The 16,621-nt window shown below is 35.4% G+C and overlaps 1 protein-coding gene across 1 annotated transcript in view; it reads right to left on the bottom strand.

Annotated features, from left to right (window-relative positions):
* The window catches only part of LOC112823825 (AGBL carboxypeptidase 4), a 1,550,619-nt gene that overhangs the window by 1,223,644 nt on the left and 310,354 nt on the right, over positions 1–16,621 (bottom strand). The window contains exon 3 of the mRNA XM_073896781.1: positions 3,956–4,080. Within this exon, the coding sequence (XP_073752882.1) occupies positions 3,956–4,080 (125 nt within the window). The remainder of the gene's footprint in view (positions 1–3,955; positions 4,081–16,621) is intronic.

The following is a 16,621-nucleotide window of genomic DNA, read 5'->3' as shown; positions in this document are numbered from 1 at the left end:
CAGTATCATTTTTTTGGTACTAATATAGAATATGTATGAAGAGTTCAAAAATATTCATATCATTTATCTATCAATTCCCCTCCTAAGAATTTATCCTAAGTAAGGAAAATGAAATATGGGTAACATTTCATACATGAAGATATTCATTCCAGTGTTATTTATAACAACAGATAATGGAAAATAATCTTTATGCCCAAGAGGAAGGAAATGGTCCAATAGTATAAAGCTATTATACAGTCATGTTTATGAAGTTTTTAGTGACAGAAAATTGCTTGTGATACTATTTAGTTAATTTAAAAGCAAAACATAAAAATTTGTATATGGTAAAAAATTTAATTATGCTCCAAAAAACAAAGTAGGAAATAAAAAGCCTAGAAGTAAACATACGAAAAAGTTAATTTTTGTTTCCAGATAGTAAGATTTTGTGTGTGCTTTTTCTCTGCTTATTATAATTGTCTATATTTTCAAAATTTACTACATTGAGCATCAGTGAATCAAAAAAAGGAAAAATTAATTCAAAGAGATTAAAACAATATAAAGGAAAGAAAACAGAGTTTAAAAGTCAAGACATATTATTTTCCCACTCTTATTGGCTGAAGTTTTGTCATGAGTATTTAAACAGAAAGATTTGTTTTCACATCACACAAGTATTTTGCTGCATCAATAAATTTCCACATAAGAATATTTATTACAAGTTTTTCAGAGAGAAAATTACTTTCTAATAAAAGTATCTTGATGTTAGTTTACATAGACTCCTGCAAACACTATTTAGCAACCACTTTTGAGGGTTTATGTATCAGTCCTACAATACAGCACCATATATTCCAAGTTTTATCACTTCTTACAAATGTCAAGGGAAATAACCAAAGAGCTAGACCTGTTTATATGGTATATTTGGTGCTGTAATTTTTAACATTCATTTAATGGACTCAGACTTTGATGACTAATAATTCTTTTGCTTCCTAGCACTAAACCCTAAATAAGGTTCCTGACTAGATTACATTCATGAAGGTCTCATTTTAACGGAAATTAGAGAGATGGAAAAGATGATAGGAAGAGACATTATAAAAACAGAACTTACAAGTCAAACTTAATAGTAAAACCATTCTCTTTCATGTAGACAACCATGAAAACAAATATCCTGTGAGTGAGAGATATATATTGTATCTTTCTAGCAGATCTTTATGCCATCTTGAGACAGATTTCCATAACTATATTATGTGATTACAGTTGATGAAGCAATGGCCCAAAGAAAGAGGCTGATAAAGCATCACACTCCAGGAAACCAGATAAACATGTTCATGATTTCTAATTGTAACAACAGTAGAATAGCACTGGATATGAAGAGAGAAACCCAGAGAGTCAGAGTAAATATTGGTTCCTCCAACTTTAAAAATAAGCATTCATAGAAACAACACCAACTCTTATTAGAATAACCCCTTGGAACACATTCATGTTACTTCCTTAACTGATAGGCAAGACTGCAAAAGAGGCTGTATGACTTTAGCATATAGTATAAAAATTATAACACTCTGGAAGAGACATTTTAAACAACAAAAAGAACATACCTGTCATCAACTAGAAGAGCAAAGAACAAGAAACTGAAATTTATGAGTAACCTGTCCAAAAAACTATCTCACAAAGTATAACTTAAGAAATACATTTTCCTAGGCACCTGGGTGGCTCAGTGGGTTAAGCAATGGGCTCTTGATTTCAGCTCAGGTCATGATCTCAGGGTTGTGAGATTGAGCCCTGTGTTGGGCTTCATTCTGGGCGTGGAGCATGATTAAGATTCTTTCTCTCCCTCTATCTCTGTCCCTGCCCCCCCCCCCAAAAAAAGAAAAGAAAGAAACACATTTTCCCTGTCTAGTCAAACCACTCCTCACTGCTCCTCCTAACCAGAGTAGCTATGTAAGAATATTATTTGTACAGAGACTAAAGTGCAAGAAAAACTGGGCTAAGAATTTAATGTGGCCCAAAGTTAAAGAACCATAATAATTTTGGAGCTTTAACTAAGGCTCTATTTAGCAAAGATATGATTAGGATAGAGGATTCTATTATTTGAAAAGTAATAGGTCTCATTTCTTAGGATTTAGTCTATTCCTAGAAGCAATATGCAAGCTGAAGGATGTTTATATGCTGTGCATAAAGAGGAAAACAGTAAACCCCTTTGGGAAATTAGAAATCCTGGCAGATTATACTGCTTTTAAGAAAATGTTTCCCTTCCTTCATATGAATTGACTATATTGCTTCAGAATTATCATTTGTTTCTCAGTGGTGTATGTTACAACCATAAGTTACTGACAGGAGACACCAACAGAAGAATAAGAGGTTGTATGTCTACCTGATGGTAGCAGAGAGAGCTTGATAAGGGACCCAAAGTTGGAGTGCCAAGACTCAGTCTTGTAGATGTGGCTAGAGTCTCCTGCGGTGAGTTATATACTCTTAAGACTTGGTAACATAGACTTGGAAAATGCATTTTGATAATTACTAACTGTCTTATTGGAACACGAGGATACTCCTATTGTCAGGTGAACCCCTGGTCAGGGAAAGTGTAGGTTTTCCTAAGGTGGGTGAAGGGGAGAATATTGTTACTCTTACTAGGAAAAGCTGAAAAATGAATGATCTCATGGAAGTATAAGTAAAACTAAGAAGCAAAGCTAGGAACTAAAGTTATGTCCTTAAGCAGCTTTCTGTATGCATTTAACATTTTTTCCCACTTATCCCAAATCATGTTTAGCCAACAATATAGAGTTCTCCCATCTATTTAATTAATTCCAGTTAACCCTTAAACTTCATTAAACATTACATACACCTGTGTCATTACAAACAGTCATGTGCCAGTGGTGTTGTAGAGAATTAAGAGACTAGACAGTAAATTGGAGTGACTGTTCCTTGCACCCCTCTCCTGCTGAAGGCAGCATGCCAGTAACAGGAGTTAATCTAATCCGTAAATTCAAGACACTGACCACTGCCAGAAAAATGAATCTAATTGAAGTTGAGAAAAATGGCGAGAAGTAAGCAACCAATTGAAAGAGCAAACAGGATGGACTGACTTGAGAGGGAAAATTAAACCAACTCTCCCTTTCCCCCAAGTATACTAGAAAAAGATGACCTGATGGAAGAAGGCAGATAGATATTCTGTTATAGGGCTGCACTTTCATCTGCTTAAAAAAAGTCATATCACTATATGTACAAAGTTTGTGCGGTTTTCCATGACTAGCTGTCTTAATAAAATCGAATGATAGATGATTTCTTAGAATTACATGTTTATTAAGGCATATACATTTAGTTCTATTTTCATTAATACTCTCTCACTCAAAATATATGAACAGGATTATAAAAAAAATATGCTGTTTGAAAAAATTGATGAAGAAATTGTGGTTACAGACAGATTAATACGATCAGAATGAAATAAAAATTAGTACACAGAAATATAAGCCAAAAAATTTAGTGAGTGCTATAAAATTGGATCTGAGTTTCCCAACATATTAAAAAAAAAGAGGGGGGAAATAGGATGAGTTACAAGAATTATATTATTTTTAAGATATAAACACCTTGTACAAAAGAAGAAAAGCTTTTTCTGAAACTGAGCCCTGTGAGAAATGTCCCTCACAGATCTTTATAAAGAAAAATAATATAGAGAACACACTCTATAATAAACATAAGTCACTTTCAATGGTTCCTCAAGGAAACACAGCACATTATAATAATTCTTTAATCAGTAAAGAACACTTTCTGTTCACAGATAATCTATTTGTATTATTTAATGACCACCAGATAACAAAAGCCAGCATAGTATACATATTTCTGTATATCTCTTAGAACTATATCATTCCTAGAGATATACCAGAATATATTCCTAATCTGGTCATTATATTGAGATTTCTAAAGTAAAACAAAAGCATAATATTCTTACCAAAACCACACTGAAGATATCCAATATTTCCCTCACCTGTGATTCTTTCACATTTTCAACAGTAAAGTTGAACCAGACTCGGAAGCGTGGATTACAGGTATCCGGCCTAATGAATAAGTCATACTCAAATTCAGAAACCTGGTCTACCCGTCCAAGGTTACCTGGTGATAGAAATTAAAAGAACTGTGTTTTAATAGAAGTTCAGGCAGCTCAATAGCACATACATTTAAATATTATGAGCTCAGAAAGCAACATTTGTCATTATTCAGTATTTCTAGGTTCAGCATTCACACTTTATGAGGCTGCCAACTCTGAATACAGCCCAGGATAAGAGAAGCCTTCCAGCTAGTCCGTGCTTTGGTACAAACAGCTCTTCTAGTACTTATCATTCATATCTGTTTGTGCTACAAGTAACAGATTATTAGACTGGGATGTCCCATGGAGCATGTGGCAAGCCCCAATAAACAAAGGAAGAATCACAACCAAACTTCAGTTTCCTAGTTAGAAAAAAGGACAATAATACTTTATGTATTTTGCATTAAGCTTTATACAAACTACGTTTACCTCTAATTTAATTTAATTCTGACAACAATGCTAAGCATTTTGTACTATTTGTGGTAATTTCCGAACTTCTATCAGAACGTGTTAAAGGATATGTAGAATAAGGTTTTAAACAAAAATTAGAAGTAGTTGCTCCATAAGAATAATGACAAATTCAAAACGGCCATGAAATTAATTTCCATTTTCTCCACCAACATAACAGTTATATCAAAAATTTAGGTTTCAGGGAGAGCAAGATGGCGAAGGAGTAGGAGACCTAAATTACATCTGGTCCAAGGAATTCAGCTAGATAGGAATCAAACCAATCCGAACACCTACGAACTCAACAGGAAATCGAAGAAAAGAATAGCAGGAACTCTGAACAGAAAAGCGACCTCTTTCTAGAAGGTAGGACGTGCGGAGAAGTGAATCCAAGGCAATATCTGCTATGTGCTGATATGATATGTGCTGCCAAGGCAATATTTGGGAAAATAGACGGCGGGGGATGGGGCCTCCGTAAGCCCCTCCTGGCAAGTGATAGAGCAGCCGAACAAAAAATCAGAAATTTTAGAAAGTGGCTCTGGTGACGGACGTCACTCCAGTGGCTAAGTGAGGGGTGGAATACTCGCTGGGACACTGTGGTCTCAGGACCCTCTGGGTCACAGAAAGACAGGGGTACCTGAGTGCGGCAGAACTCCCAGGTATCCGAGCATGGAACTGGCTGCAGAGATGGAGCCGAGGAGTGGGCTCCCAGCTGCGGGTTGCTGTAAACCAAGATCTGTGACACGTTCGGGCCACAGCTCCTCCAGCAGGGACCCAACAAACAGCAGATCCGGGGAGACGCCCCGTCCTCCCCCTGAGGGGAGTGGCGAAGGAGCGCACTGCAGAGATCTGCTGGGTTTGGAGACTCCAAACAGGGTCATGTGCCACAGACAGAAACAGTTGGTCACAGGCCGGCTGAGCACGGAGTGCGGCCGGAGATGGGAGTGGCTGACTGCTTTTCTCTGGGGGTGCACTGAGGAGCAGGGCCCCGAGTTCTCAACTCCTCCAGGTGGAGATTGGAAGGCCACCATTTTCACTCTGGTCCTCCACAGCTGTACCAAGAGCTTGCAGGGAACAAAAGCTCTTGAGAGCAAACACGAGCAAATTACTTAGCCAGGCCCCCAGCAAGGGCGGGGCAATTCCACCTCCGACAAAGACATTTGAGAACCACTGTAACAGGCCCCTCCCCCAGAAAATAAGCAAGAACAGCCCGCCAAGACCAAGTTTACCCATCAATGAGAGAGAAGAACTCCAGAATAGGGGAATACTGCCCATAGAATTCATGGTTATTCTGCCATGATTCTTTAGTCTTACAAAGTTAATTTTTTTAATTTTTTTAAAATTTTTCTATTTCCCTTTTTCAACCAATATCTGATCAATCCCTTTTTTAAAAAATCTTTTTATTTTTCATTCTAAGAGTCATACTGTATCCCTTCATATTAGTTAACCTTATTTTTGATATAAATATATAAGTTGCTCTCTCTTTAAAATTTTGGAATACACTTTCTTCCACCAGACCAAAATACACCCTAAATCTCTAGTGTATGGCTTTGTTCTACTCTCCTGCCTGATCATATTCTCTCCCTTTTTTTCTTTTTTTAAATCCTCTTCTTTTTTCAACTACCTTCTTATTATACCAATTCCTTTTATAAAATCATTTATACTTTTCAACTTTACAATCATATTCCATCCCTCCATCGTATTTACCCTTACTTTTCTACATATATAAGTTTTTCTTTCTTTAAAATTTTAGGACTCACTTTCTTCTAACAGACGAAAATATGCCCAAAATATACTTTGTGACACTGATCTATGCAACAGCCTGACATATTTGATCATATTCTGTTATATTTGTTAGTTTGTTTGTTTTCTATCTTTTTCTTTTTCCTTTCTTTTTTCTATCTTTCCCTTTCTTTTCCCACAGTTTCAGGTCTCTTCTGATTAGTGTATATTTTTCGGGGGTCATTGTTACCCTGTTAGCATTTTGTTCTTTCATTCATCTATTGTCCTCTGACAAAATGACAAGACGGAAAAAATCACCTCAAAAAAAAGAACAAGAAGCAGTACTAACTGCCAGGGACCTAATCAATATGGACATTAGTAAGATGTCAGAACCAGAGTTCAAAATGACGATTTTAAAGATACTAGCTGGACTTGAAAAAAGCATGGAAGATATTAAACAAACCATTTCTGCAGAAATAAAACAACTAAAATCTAGCCAAATCGAAATTAAAAAGGCTATTAATGAGGAGCAATTAAAAATGGAGGCTCTAACTACTGGGATAAATGAGGCAGATGAGAGAATTAGTGATATAGAAGACCAAAAGATGGAAAATAAAAAACCTGAGAAAAAGAGAGATAAACAACTACTGGATCACGAGGGCAGAATTCGAGAGATAAGTGATACCATAAGACAAAACAATATTAGTATAATTGGGATCCCAGAAGAAGAAGAAAGAGAGAGAGGGGCAGAAGGTATACTGGAGCAAAGTATAGCAGAGACCTTCCCTAATTTGGGGAAGGAAACAGGCATCAAAATCCAGGAGGCACAGAGAACCTCCTCAAAATCAATAGAAATAGGTCAATGCTCTGATATCTAATAGCAAAACTTACGAGTCTCATAGACAAAGAGAAAATCTTGAAAGAAGCTTGGGATAAGAGATCTGTAAACTACAATGGTAGAAACATTAGACTGGCAACAGAATTGTCCACAGAAACTTGGCAGGCCAGAAATGACTGGCATGGTATATTCAGAGCACTAAATGAGAAAAATATGCAGCCAAGAAAACTATGTCCAGCTAGGCTGTCACTGAAAACAGAAGGAGAGATAAAAGTCTTCCAGGACAAACAAAAACTAAAGGAATTTGGAAACACGAAACCAGCCATCCAAAAATATTGAAAGCGGTGCTCTAAGCAAAGAGAGAGCCTAAAAGTAACATAGACCAGAAAGGATTACAGAAAATATACAGTAACACTCACCTTAAAGGCAATAAAATAGCACTAAATTCATATCTTTCAATAGTTACCCTGAATGTAAATGGGCTAAATGCCCCAATCAAAAGACACAGGCTATCAGAATGGATAAAAAAACAAGACCCATCAATATACTGTCTACAAGGGACTCATTTTAGACCCAAAGACACCCCAAGATTGAAAATGAGGGGGTGGAAAACAATTTACCATTCTAATGGACACCAAAAGAAAGCTGGGGTGGCAATCCTTATATCAAACAAATTAATTTTTGAACCAAAAACTATAATAACAGATGAGGAAGGACATTATATCATACTTAAAGGGTCTATCCAACAAGAAGATCTAACAATTGTAAACATCTATGCCCCTAACAAGGGAGCACCCAATTATATAAGCCAATTAATAACAAAAGCAAAGAAACATATCAACAACAATACAATAATAGTGGAGGACTTTAACACCCCCCTCACTGAAATGGACAGATCATCTAAGCAAAAGATCAACAAGAAAATAAAGACTTTAAATGACACACTGAACCAAATGGACTTCACAGACATATTCAGAACATTCCATCCCAAAGCAATGGAATACACATTCTTCTCTAGTGCCCATGGAACATTCTACAGAATAGATCACATCCTGGGTCACAAATCAGATCTCAACTGATACCAAAAGATTGGGATCATTCCCTGCATATTTTCAGACCACAATGCTTTGAAACTAGAACTCAATCCCAAGAGGAAAGTCGGAAAGAACTCAAATACATGGAGGCTAAAGAGCATCCTACTAAAGAATGAATGGGTCAACCAGGAAATTAAAGAAGAATTAAAAAAACTCATGTAAACCAATGAAAATGAAAACACAACGGTTCAAAACCTTTGGGATGCAGCAAAGGCAGTCCTAAGAGGAAAGTATATAGCAATACAAGCTTTTCTCAAGAAACAAGAAAGGTCTCAAATACACAACCTAACCCTACACCTGAAGGAGCTGAGAAAGAACAGCAAATAAAGCCTAAACCCAGCAGGAGAACAGAAATAATACAGATCAGAGCAGAAATCAATGAAATAGAAACCAAAAGAACAGTAGAACAGATCAACGAAACTAGGAGTTGGTTCTTTGAAAGAATTAACAAGATTGATAAACTCCTAGCCAGACTTAAAATCATGAATGAAAGAGCAGAGATCACAACCAACAACAAAGAAATACAATTAATTATAAGAACATGTTATGAACAACTATATGCCAGCAAATTAGATAATCTGGAAGAAATGGATGCATTCCTAGAGATGTATCAACTACCAAAACTGAACCAGGAAGAAATAGAAAACCTAAACAGACCTATAACCACTAAGGAAATTGAAGCAGTCATCAAAAATCTCCCAACAAACAAAAGCCCAGGGCCAGATGGCTTCACAGGGGAATTCTACCAAACATTTAAGGAAGAATTAATACCTATTCTTCTGAAACTGTTCCAAAAAATAGAAATGGAAGAAAAACTTCCAAACTCGTTTTATGAGGCCACCATTACCTTGATCCCAAAACCAGACAAAGACCCCATTAAAAAGGAGAATTACCGATCAATATCCTTAATGAACACGGATGCAAAAATTCTCACCAAAATACTACCCAATAGTATCCAACATTACCTTAAAAGAATTATTCAACACAACCAAGTGGGATTTATCCCTGGGCTGCAAGTTTGGTTCAACATCCACAAATCAATCAATGTGATACAATACATTAAAAAAAAGAAAGAACAAGAACCATATAATCCTCTCAATAGATGCAGAAAAAGCATTTGACAAAGTACAGGGAAGCAAGAGCAAAAATGAACTATTGGGATTTCAACAAGATAAAAAGCTTTTGCACAGCAAAAGAAACAGTCAACAAAACCAAAAGACAACTACACAATGGAAAAAGATATTTGCAGATGACATATCAGATAAAGGGCTAGTATCCAAAATTTATAAAGAACTTATCAAACTCAACACCCAAAAAACAAATAATCCAATCAAGAAATGGGCAGAAGACATGAACAGATATTTTTCCAAAGAAGACATCCAAAAGGCCAACAGACACATGAAAAAGTGCTCACCATCGCTCGGCATCAGGGAAATCCAAATCAAAACCTCAGTGAGATATCACCTCACACCAGTCAGAATGGCTAAAATTAACAAGTCAGGAAATGACAGATATTGGCAGGGATGTGGAGAAAGGGGAACCCTCCTACACTGTTGGTGGGAATGCAAGCTGGTGCAGTCACTCAGGAAAACAGTATGGAGGTTCCTCAAAAAGTTGAAAATAGAGGTATCCTACAACCCAGCAATTGCACTACTGGGTATTTACCCCAAAGATACAACTGTAGGGATCCGAAGGGGTACGTACACCCCAATGTTTATAGCAGCAACGTCCACAATAGCCAAACTGTGGAAATAGACAAGATGTCCATCGACAGATGAATGTATAAAGAAGATGTGGTATATATACACAATGGAATATTATGCAGCCATCAAAAGGAATGAAATCTTGCCATTTGCAACAATGTGGATGGAACTGGAGGGTATCATGCTGAGCGAGATAAGTCATTCAGAGAACGACATGTATCATATGCTCTCACTGATATGAGGAATTCTTAATCTCAGGAAACAAACCGATAGTTGCTGGAGTGGTGGGGGGTGGGAGGGATGGGTGGCTGGGTGATAAATATTGGAGAGGGTATGAGCTATGGTGAGCACTGTAAATGGCGTAAGACTGTTGAATCACAAACCTGTGCCTCTGAAACAAATAATACACTATATGTTTAAAAAAGAAGAAGAAGAAGATAGCAGGAAGGGAAAAATGAAGTGGGGGAAATAGGAGGGAGAGACGAAACATGAGAGACTATGAACTCCTGAGAAACAAACTGAGAGTTCTGGGGGGAGGGGTGGGAGGATGGGTTAGCCTGGTGATGGGTATTAAAGAGGGCACAAATTGAATGGAGCACTGGGTATTATATGCAAACAATGAACCATGGAACACTACATCAAAAACTAATGATGTAATGTGTATGGTGATTACCATAACGTAATAAAAAAAAATTTTTTTTTTAAATGTAGGTTTCCAGAGGGGAGGTTGTGAGGCAGGGTGAAATAAGTAATGGTGATCAAGAGTACATTTATTTTTGAGCACTGATTAATGTACAAAATTGCTAAATCATTACATTGTTCACCTGAAACTAAAATAACACTGTATGTTAATTATATTTCAATTTAAAAAAACAATATTTATAAATTTGGGTGTGATATCCATTCCTTCTATCTCCTCTCTTTGACTTCTATTCTAATGAGCATTGAATTGCCCATAATTGTCACAATGGGATGGGATAAAAAACAAAAGCAAAGAGTCTGGTGAATTCCCAAGCCAGAGAATCAACATCTGAAGAAGAATAAAGATGAGTACAGAAAGCAACAAAAAAATTGACTGAGAAATCAGTATTCTATTGCACCTTAAGAGCATAGCAATATCCTGCTTTATAATAAGCTCTAGTGTGTCTTTCTCCAAAAGAATGCTCAGAATAAAACTTTAACCTTAAATAATACCAAAGTTTTCAATTAATTCTTTTACTAGTTCTACTGGCATGTTACTTATTTTACTGAGCACCAATTGTGTTGTCACAAATGGAATATGAGCCTGGGAATCAGCAGACTTGAATTCTAGCTGAACTGACTCACTGTGCAACAATAGGTAAGTTATTTACCCTCTTAGGGCTTCATCTACTAAATGAATATATTGAGGTACCTAATCTTGAAGGTTCCTTTCAGCTGTACCATTCTTTGGCTGCCTGAATCTAGGATTAATCAGGCAGTGATCCAAGATAATAAGAAAATCTTCCCCTCAAAACCTTATCAATTAACCTTTGATAATTTTATCTGCTCTCTAAAATTTGGCCTACGAAGCCAAACTTATTCCTCCTTCCAGAACCAAAACAATCAGTTACCTCCAATTAAGAATACACACATTGAAAAAAAAATGCATTGATAGGAAAGCTCAAACATGAACTAATTAAAACCAAAAAATTTTATTTTAATTTTTCTGGTTTCAATTGTCTTCAGAATTCCCAAGGAGATTCTCCAATTAAATTGGTTCTTTCAATTATTATCATGCAAAAATATTTGCTAAGCCCTATGTCATAGAGGGCAGAATACTGATAGCACAGTGGCATTGAACTTACAATAAGAGATCTAGGCTCAAGTATTAGTTCTACAACTTACTGAATGACATTGGAAAACTGAGTTAACTTCATCCAACCTCTGTTTTTCAACTATAAAGTAAGGATTATATTAATAGAAATATGAATATTTATCTCTTGGTAATTACTCTGAATATTAATTTTCAGTTGGAAATATTTTATGAGCATTTCTACATGCCACATACTATCCAAAATGGCAGATGTACTAAACTATTCAATTCTCACAACAATCCCTGTGAGGTAGAAACCAATACTATCCTCATTTTACATTTGAGAACACCAAAAGACAAAGATATAAAATAACTTATCCAAAGTCATATAGCATGTAAGTAAGTAAGAGTCAGAGTTGGGATTTGAATTCCAGCAATATGACTCTAATCACTAGACTAACAGCTCTCTACATAACATAGATGGTTGGAAGAATACAGAGATAATATAAATTGAAAGTATATTATCAGTTATACTGCTTAATAAAATTACTACCTTTAAAAAAAACAAGAGATGAAAAACACTACTTTTTTAAAAAATTTTATTATGTTATGTTAGTCACCATACAATACATCGTTAGTTTTTGATGTGGCGATTCACGATCCATTGTTTTTATATAACAGTGCTCCATGCAGTTCGTGCCTTCCTTAATACCCATCATCAGGCTAACCCATCTCCTATCCACCCTCCCCTTTAAAACCCTGTTTCTTTCTCAGAGTCCATAGTCTCTCATGGTTCATCACTCCCTCCGATTCCCCCACCCTTCATTTTTCCCTTCCTTCTTCTAATGTCCTATATGCTATTCCTTATGTTCCATAAATAAGTGAAACCATATGATAATTGACTTTCTCTGCTTGATTTATTTCACTTAGCATAATCTCCTCCAGTCCCATCCTTGTTGATTTCCAAGATGGGTATTCATCTTTTCTAATGGCTGAGTAATAGTCCATTGTATATGGACCACATCTTCTTTATCCATTCATCTATTGAGGGGCATCTCGGCTCCTTTCACAGTTTGGCTATTGCTGACATTGCTGCATTGAACATTGCGGTGCATATAGCCCTTCTTTTCACTACATCTGTGTCTTTGGGGTAAATACCCAGGACTGCAATTGCTGGGTGATAGGGTAGCTCTATTTTAATTTTTTGAGGCACCTCCACATTGTTTTCCAAAGTGGCTGTACCAGCTTGAATTCCCACCAACAGTGTAACACAGGGTTCACCTTTCTCCACAACCTCTTAAACATTTGTTGTTTCTTTCCCTGTCCATTTTTGTTGTTCTAACTGGTGTACAGTGGTAATTTCAATGTGGTTTTAATTTGAATTTCCCTGATGGCTAATGATGATGAACATTTTTTCATGTGTCTGTTAGCCATTTGTATGTCTTCTTCAGAGAAGTGTCTTTTAATATCTTCTCCCCATTATTTAACTGCGTTATTTGTTTTTTGGGTCTTGAGTTTGAGAAGTTCTTTATGGATCTTGGATACAAGCCCTTTAACTGTAGTGTCATTTGCAAATATCTTCTCCCATTCTGTGGGTTACCTCTTTGTTTTGTTGACTGTTTCCTTTCCTGTGCAGAAGATTTTTATCTTGATGAAGTCCCAAAAGTTCACTTTTGGTTTAGTTTCACTAGCTTTTGGAGATGTATCTTCAAAGAAGTTGCTGTGGCTGATGTCAGAGAGGTTACTGCCTATGTTCTTCTCTAGAATTTTGATGGATTCCTGTCTCACATTGAGGTCTTTCATTCACTTGTAGTTTATCTTTGTGTATGGTGTTACAGCATGGTTGAGTTTCATTCTTCTTCATGTGCTGTCCAATTTTCCCAACACCATTTTTGAAGAGACTATCTTGTTTCCATTGCATATTTTTTCCATCTTGGTCAAAGATTATTTGAGCATAGAATTGAGAGTCCATATCTGGGCTCTCAATTCTGTTCCATTGGTCTATATGTCTGTTTTTGTGCCAGTACCATGCCATCTTGGTGATCAGTGTAATATAGCTTGAAATCGGGCAACGTGATACCCCAGCTTTGTTTTTCTTTTTCAACATTTCCTTGGTGATTTGGGCTCTTCTCTGATTCCATACAAATTTTAGGATTGTTTGTTCCAGCACTTTGAAAAATGTCATTGGAATTTTGATCGGGATGGCATTGAAGGTATAGATTGCTCTGGGTAGCACAGACATTTTAACAATGTTTATTCTTCCGATCCATGAGCATGGAATATTTTTCCATCTTTTTGTGTCTCCTCAATTTCTTTTACGAGTGTTCTGTAGTTTTAAGAGTATAGATCCTTTTCCTCTTTCGTTAGGTTTATTCCGAGGTATCTTATGGTTTTTGGTGCCTATGTAAATGGAATCATTACACTAATTTCTCTTTCTACAGTTGCACTGTTGGTTTATAAGAAAGCAATTGATTTCTGTGCATTGATTTTGTATCCTGCCACATTACTGAATTGCTGTATGAGTTCTAGTAATTTAGGGGTGGAGTCTTTTGCATTTTCCACATAAAGTATCATGTCATCCGCGAAAAGAGGGAGTTTGACTTCTTCTTTGCCAATTTGAATACCTTTTATTTCTTTTTGTTCTCTGACTGCTGTTGCTAGGACTTCTAGTACTATGTTGAACAATAGTGGTGAGAGTGGGCATCCTTGATGTGTTCCTGATCTTAAGGGAAAGGCTCTCAGCTTTTACCCATTGAGGATGATTTTCGCTGTGGGTTTTCATACATGGATTTTATGAACTTGAGGAATGTTCCCTCTATCCCTATACTCAAGAGTTTTAATCAGGAAAAGACACTATTTATTGCCATCTAAATGTTACTGGTTGAAAAATGAAACATTATTGGGCATTTCAACATTTAAAGGAAAATTTTTATTTTGTTTTTAATTCTGGAACAATATAAATGGGTTTTGATAAATAATAACATGTCTTAAAATTGCTGCTATAAATCCTATCTAATAATAAGGTACTATTTGTGTCTAAAACTTTACAGTTTCAAAAGTAATTGACACACTTTATTTTATTAAAGCCTCAACATGATCCTATGATAAGTAATTGAAACTCAGAGATGTTTTAGTGCTTTGTTGAGTTCATACTTTAAGCACCAGGGCAATACCTTGAAATAAAGATTTCAGACTTCATTATGCTATCTTTGGAATATACCATAGCCACAGTCAGTACATTCATCCATCTATTCAGTCAGTTATTCATTAAAAAAGTACCATGTTATGTGTTGTAAGATAGAACAGATAATAAATCAAACAGATATAGTCTTTGCTTTCACTAAGTTTATAATCTCAAATAATAATAAGTATCTGGACTTCGATCTTATATAACTATCCTGTTGACCTTCATCACCATTCCTATGAGGAATATCTTTTCTGTGTGTATGAATAAACAATTCTTTCTTCATGTTACCTCTAATATTTCAACAAAGTCCCAATTTTTGACCTTCTGAAAATGGCTATTTGTAAATAAACTGACAATGCCTCTATATCATTTGGTTCCCTTCCACTTATATGAAAAGCAAGAAAAAAAAAACAGAAATTCAAAATACAGGACAAATACAATGTAGATTTTAACACACAATTTCAGTAAGTGTGTTAAATACAAATTGACTAAATATCACAGATAAAGACAAAACTTATTCTGGATGAAAAAATTAACTATATTTTTTTATAAATACAACTTTACATTTAAGAACATGGAAAGACTGAATAATAAAGGAATGAAAAAGTTTTATGAGGAAAGTACTCTGAAAAAAAGTTAATGTAGCTATATTTATATCAGACAAGGTAGGCTTTAAATCAAGAAACATTACTAGAAACGAATGGGGATATTTCATGATGAAATAAAAAAGGATAATTCCATCAAGGAAATATAAAAATCTTAGAGGTATGTACATCTATTAACAGATCTCCAATATATGTAGGTAAAATTTGACAAAAGAGAAGATAGGGACAAATTCAGAATTACACTGAGAAACTTCAAGACACCAAAACCACAAACTGAGCAAAATGAAGAAAATAGAAAGAATGGAGACAATTTGGCTCATCATGCTAATTACAAAACACTTCATATTTATAGAATGATGTGTGTGTGTTTGTATTCTTTTCAAATGCATATGATACATTTACCAAAATTGATCATATAATGGTCCATAGAGTAAGTCTCAAAAAATTTCAAAAGAAAAAAAAGAACAAATTTCAAGGAATTTATACTATAGTGCATATGTACTCATATCATAGTTATAGTACTTTAAATAAATTATATATAATAAATATATGACAATATTTATGGGATGTAGCTAAATCCATTCAAAAATAGAAATACATATACATACACATTAACATAGATGATCCATTTTCATTGATTTATATATATGTCTGAAAATAAATTATCTAAGCTTACACCATAAGAAACTTTAAAGACTTATTATATTGTTGGGTGCCTGGGTGGCTCAGTTGTTAAGCATCTGTCTTCAGCTCAGGTCATGATCCCAGGGTCCTGGGATTGAGCCCTGCATCAGGCTCCCTGGTCCACAGGAAGCTTGCTTCTCCCTCTCCCACTCCCCCTGCTTGTGTTCCCTCTCTCACTGTGTCCCTCTCTGTCAAATAAATAAATAAAATCTTTTCAAAAAGTATTACATTATTAATATAATAATTAAAAGAGAACAGAGAATTGAAAACCTTAAATAGTAATATTATCTGTTCTATTTTACAAAACATAACATGGTATTTTTGAATGAATAACTGCTTGAATAGATGAATGAATATTGAATATTGACTGTGGCTATGGTATATTTTATTTCAAGATCTCACCCTGGTGTTTTTAAGTATGAACTTAACGAAGCACTAAACATTTCTGAGTTTCAATAGCAATAGTAAAAGAGAATAATATTACATAACTTTTACACATCAAACAAGCAAAAG

The sequence above is a fragment of the Callorhinus ursinus genome, unplaced genomic scaffold, assembly GCF_003265705.2.
Source record: "Callorhinus ursinus isolate GAN/ISIS: 27379988/994484 unplaced genomic scaffold, GSC_fseal_2.0 scaffold9, whole genome shotgun sequence".
NCBI classification, from domain to species: domain Eukaryota; kingdom Metazoa; phylum Chordata; class Mammalia; order Carnivora; family Otariidae; genus Callorhinus; species Callorhinus ursinus.
This window is presented reverse-complemented; position numbering and strand designations above follow the sequence as displayed.